General features: G+C 36.0%; 1 protein-coding gene across 1 annotated transcript in view; it reads right to left on the bottom strand.

Moving 5' to 3' along the window:
* Window positions 1-418: 418 nt before the first annotated feature.
* MROH8 (maestro heat like repeat family member 8) overlaps window positions 419-6,000 on the bottom strand; it is a 59,004-nt gene continuing 53,422 nt past the window's right edge. The window contains exons 20-22 of the mRNA XM_027867347.1: window positions 5,838-5,937; window positions 5,172-5,237; window positions 419-1,356 (exon numbers count right to left, since the gene is read on the bottom strand). Coding sequence (XP_027723148.1) covers window positions 1,208-1,356; window positions 5,172-5,237; window positions 5,838-5,937 — 315 coding nt within the window. The 3' untranslated portion in view covers window positions 419-1,207. The remainder of the gene's footprint in view (window positions 1,357-5,171; window positions 5,238-5,837; window positions 5,938-6,000) is intronic.

The following is a 6,000-nucleotide window of genomic DNA, read 5'->3' as shown; positions in this document are numbered from 1 at the left end:
TGATATTCCTACTGTATGGGTCTGATCATGACAAATACCCTACTCAAGAGCTACTGCCTCTAGGATAAAATACAAACTCTTCTATTGGTCATTTAAAGTCTTTTACAGTCTGGTTCCAAACTATCAATCCAGAAGGATACTACCAACCTGGGCTACTTGGTGTTCCTGTCTTAGGTGGATTTGTATCCATAATGTTTAGCACAATTCCTAGTACATAGTGGGTACTTAATAAATGTTTATTGCTTGCTTGTTTTTATCTTGCAATTATACAAAATAATTACTACTTATATAGAGATTACATTACAAAAGGGAGGGGAAAGCCTCACATAAAAGAAAAAACATGAGTTGACAAAAAGCTTATAAAGATATTTATTGTTTAAATATTTAATGTTGTGTTACAGTAATGGCAATGTGCAACATAATGTTTTAAGTTCAATACACTGAAGTTGAACAAAATGAAAATTCCAGAAATTTTTGTTTAGAGCACAGAGATTTCATAAGGGTTAAAAGCCAATTCTGGGAGAAAAAAACACAATCTATCTATAAAAATAATAAAAATTTTGAAGTGAACAGATCCTTCTGAAATCTCTAATGTAATTTTTATTGAGTACTTCCTCAACCTTTCTAAATAGCTGAAATACAGTAGTCCTAAGTGACATAAGTAAAAGCTTCTCTCAAGTAAACTACACAAAAATCATATATTGAGTTCTTTCCTCCCTGTTGGTGGTATAGCCTATGGAGAAAAAGGCAATAGTAAGTCTTGAGGCTTCAAAAGTGGCACCACACAAATATAAGCAGAGAGGTTCTCCTGTACTACAGAAAGCTACCCAACCCCTCCTCCCTGGACCAGGGCATCCCAAATTAACTAGACTGGAGTCGCTCATTATTGTAACAGTGTTTACCTGCTATGACGTATCTATCTGGATTTTCCAGCAAATCCAGCACAGGTCCAAAATGTAGCACTTTTTTCATTACTTCCTCAAACAGAATCTAAAGTTTGCCCTACCCTATACTACTATTCTAACTCCTCAGAGAATTTGCAAGAAAGATGTCCTATCATTTAAATAAAACAGTGGGTATCCCAGATCATTCACTGCTTTTGTTAAGTATGAAAAAGACAGGGGCGTCAAAGCTTCTATCTGTGGATAGAAGATACATGGATACATGGAGCTGGCTCTCACCTGATGTTTGTGGGTTCCAAGTATTTCTAATTATGGATATAGTTGAAAAGATTCCTGAGCCTACACATTACAGGTCTGGGTTCTGATTCTACACCTGCATTTTGTACTCTGCAAAGGGCCTGGGATGTGATGATACGCACAGAAGGCTCAGAGTCATGCAGCAGAGGTCTCAGAACTAAAGAAAGAGAGAAATGCTGATTAAAGGCTCAGTCAGACTTACATTCTTTGATTCAGACGTGGGACCACTGGTCCCTACATGGTATAGGAGAGAACACAGGACCCCACCAATTCCGAACACTCCATGTGGTTCACCTCCTACCTGGCAGTTTTATATCTTTCTGACTCATGAAACATACAGAGTCTAAAAAAGATTCCACCTTCTGCCAGTTTTATGTCTATATACACATAGATGTCTTGGTCAATCCCAAAGCAATTATTTGTATCCTCCATATGTGTCAAACATTTATTTAACACTTTATTCTGAGTAATAATTACATTTTCAAGTAACAATTATATTGCCAAATTATCTATTCATAGGAATGGTCTATTTATTAAATTATATTCTTAAATTTAGAAACACAATGCAGGTGGGATTGTAAATGAACATATTCATTCACTGTTGGTGGAATTGCCAACTAATAAAATATTTTTGCAGAGCAATCTGTCAACATATGGTAAAAGTTATAAAAATAATCATACACTCTACCTCAATAAAATTCCCAGGAGTTTCTGGGAATATATCTTGAAAGTTTTATAATAACCAAAAAAACCCACCTATCTGTTCCAAGATTTCATAGCAGCATTATATGTAACTGTAGAAACAAAAACAAACAAAAAACAACTGGAAACAACCTAAATGTCCAACAATAGAGGAATAGTTAAATAAATTGTGGTACATTAATATAATTGAATAGTATAGTACAATATTGACAAATATGAGGAATACAAAGAAATCCTCAAAGAACTCTATGAAATAATGCAAAGAAGAAAAAAAAGAACCAGGAGAATGAAATATATGATAATCTCAACCAAATAAGAAAGAAAGTGAATGAGAATGAATGGACAAGGAATCATGATAAAGACTTAGAAGAAGAGACCGAAAAGTTGTTATGATGCATTAATTTAAATGTAAATAAGTTCTAAGGAAATTTGTTGTATTCATATTCATTGTTAAGATTTTCATAAAACTTTTAAAAGACTACATCCTTAATGATTATCTTTGTGTCCCTAGACTAAGGACCTCTCTCAAATCTTAATTTTTTTGTCTATAATTTTTCCAGGTCTCAAGGCTGATAGAAGGAGTCAGTGATTAATGATTAGGGAGAATGATCCCAAGTGGATCTCGATGTTTACTTTTGAAAAGTTTGCTTCACAGAAATTATTTTAAGATGTTTTAATAAAAGAGTTGCATTTTTTATTTGTTCATCCCAAAGAAACGGAATGTTATGGTTCTAATCTGGTTCTCAGATAAGGCTAATAAAGCCAAGTATAGTCTGAACACTGAGATCATGATATCTAGTGGCAGCATATTCTAATTGCAAGAAAGGTACCCAAGATCAAAGGCTCTTGATTGCTGAAACTGCAAAACTATAAAATGACAACAAAACTTCACTCTAACAACTTAAGTGTATGGCTGCCCTTTACAGGTGCAAATTTCCCTATCTCCTTACTGGAAAATTACCATTGATTCACTAGATATAACTAAGTAGTCATTTAGGTTGTGAACCATTCTTTGGAAAGCCTCATCATTTTCGCAATAGGGTTCCTAAGTAATGCCTCACATCTAGCAGGCAGATTCTGGAAAATCTCTGAATCAGACAGCAGAATAGGTTTCCAGATATATTGACCATGCCTAAGTAATGAATGGTACCAAGACTAAGACAGCTTAAATCACTGAAATGGATAGCAGTGGATGATTCTTTGGCGATTTCATCTACTTTCCTGATCTCAATTATCACCTATGCTAATGATGCCCCCCCTCAAATTATATCTCCACTCTCATCTCCAGAGCTCTAGTACCATATTTCTAACTGCCCACTACATATTTTTACCTAGATCCCACCAATACCTCAAATTCAACACATCTAAAACTGAATTTATCTTCCCCTAAAATCTTCCCCTCCTTCTAACATTTGTATTTCTGCTGTTCACTCAGACTGGTAACCTTAATGTCATTTTTGATTCTTAACCTTCATTCGACCTCCCATATCCAACTGATTGCCAACTCCTATCAATTCTACCTTTGTAATCAAATCAGCCCACTCCTCTAACTGTCCAGGCCTCATCTCTTCTCATTTAGACAACTATAACTTCTTAATTGTATTGCTTCCTCCATCATATCCCCTCTACAATTCACTCTTAATATCACTGTCTGAAGAATATTCATATGAGATAATGCTTATAAAATGCTTTTTAAACCTTAAAGTGCTACATAAATGTCAGATGTTGTTATGATTAATGTTATTTTATTCTTCTCATATAGAAATGGTCCTGGGATAATTCATTATCTTGCTATATTAATTCTTGAATGTTCTACAGATGGATAAAATAACTGCATTTTGTAGTTGAATAAAAGTATTAGGATGCTAGCTCATTCTCTGAGGGTTCACTGACAACATCCTTGGTACAACTTGAATAGCAGACATGGCAACAGAGATAATATGTACCTCATTTTGTTTCCATGTGATTTTGATATGTCTGCTAGGTGACTATATTTTGAAAGCTATTGGTTCCATGAACCTTAGAGATTTGGTATGGTAATATGTATTAAAATGGCTCTTCTTAAGTTTTTATGGCTTAATGTTGTGTCGAGGCAACTGTGGGCAACGGGTTAATTTATGATAATGGTCTAGCCAGTCAGTCAATAAACATTTATTTTATGTTCCCATTCCAGTATAATTTACTGGTTGAGTTCTTCAGGATATTTTGAAGTCCGTATTTATTGTATAGGGATTTGTCATCTGTCCATCTGATGTATAATTCTAAGCCATCAGGTCCTTTTTCACTAGGTGTTTAAAAGGTGCTAAATCTTTATAGCTCATAATGAGATATTGCAGTTTCTACCATTCTCTTGAATACTCCAAATTGATTAATAAATCGGGGCTCCTTAAGGATAACACTACTGTAGTTTTGGATGGCAATGACTTACTTCTGAGTTGCCATCATAAGCTGATCCCTCTGTTACTACAAACAAATCTGCTGGACTCAACTTGTTGTGGTCACATTACCCCTCTACTAAAAAAACTTTCAGAGGCTCCCTATTGCCAAAGTATAAACTCCTGAGTCTGGCATCCAAGGTCCTCCATAATCCAGTTTCCACCTTGCCTTCTCAGTATTCTGTCATCCTTCTCCCCTCCACATATACTATGTTCCAGGCAAAATGGATCCTTTTCTATTCCCCATTCTTGTCCTATTCTCTCCTATGTCATGCCTTTACTTTTTCCCATTCCCTATTCCTAGAATGAGTTCCTTCTCTCCCCTACCACACTTTTATCTATTAAAGGTCCTCCCTTCAAGGACCAACTAAGGTACAATCTTCTCCATAAAGCCTTTCCCATGCTCCCAGTTGCATGTGATTTCTCCCTCAGTCCTCAAAACTTCTGACAGAACATTGCCTGGACCTTTCCTTTGTACTGACTACACTATCTTACATGACAGATATTTGTGTATATACTTTTTCTCCTTTATTAGACTCTAAACCCTTGAGAGCAGGGCTTATATCTATCTTTATATTCCCAGCATTTACCATGGTGCCATGCAATAGCAAGTACTTAATAACTGTTTATCGAATTGAATTGGAGGCTATCAAAATGCTGCAAACATGGTAAGACTCATGCTTTGGGGATCAAAGTTTCTCAGCCTTACCTTGCAGAAGATCTTCAGTAAATTAAAACAACTATGTATTTCCATCTAGTCTAGATTTCCCAGACATTGCCCCAGTCAGCTTCAGAAATATATATGAACTTCAAACTCTCAAGGGTTATCACCTACCATCCTCTATCCACTCAGTCCCCTTCATACGGAGTTCACTGTGGTCCATGTACTTAGCTAAGAGCCCTAGATTAGGAGAAAAACAAACAAAAAAAATCACTTATTTGACTTTGTGCTCTTGGAAGTAGATAGTAAAGCATTTCTCTCTTTTAAAAACTAAACAGTTTACAGATAATGAAACTAAGCAGTTTGACATAACTAAGCAGGTTCGTAGAACTGGTGTAAGATGCCAGGATCTGGTAGTTAGTCACAAAAAACCCAGCTTTCTTTCTCCCAGAAGTCTCTTCCATAGTAATTATCTTCAGGGATGGGAATAACAGAAAACACAGGGAAAGTTTAAGAAGATGCACTCTATCCTCATCTCTGCTTCTAAGAATGCCTTAGCTCAAGTGCCACCTCCTACAAGCCTCTCCTGATCCTCAGCATCAGTAGTACTCTCTTCCCTGAAAGCATTTTGTGTATATTTTATATTGACTTATTAGTCAAGTTTCCTTCCCCCCCCCAACAGAATGGAAACTCCTTGAAAGCAGGGGCTACCTCACTTGTCTTTGTATCCCAACACCTACCATAGTGTCACACATATAATGGATACTTAATAAATGCTTGTTGGATGAATGAATGAATGAAATTAACTATAGAAATAAAATAAAATTATTTTCTGGTCACCTGTAAAGAGAACTGCTGCCCTTCTTAAATGGACTTGATGGTTTTGGGTATACTTCATGGTCTGCATCATAATGTTATATTTTCCCCTACATTTTTGTTCCTGGGGGGCAAACGGGAGGGGAAGAAGAGGCATAATAAGCAGTGTCAATACAGATGCAATCTT

Source organism: Vombatus ursinus, unplaced genomic scaffold (assembly GCF_900497805.2).
Source record: "Vombatus ursinus unplaced genomic scaffold, bare-nosed wombat genome assembly UNPS02014785.1, whole genome shotgun sequence".
In the NCBI taxonomy this organism is placed as follows: domain Eukaryota; kingdom Metazoa; phylum Chordata; class Mammalia; order Diprotodontia; family Vombatidae; genus Vombatus; species Vombatus ursinus.
Note: the sequence above shows the minus strand (reverse complement) of the source record. Positions and strands in the feature narration are given on the sequence as shown.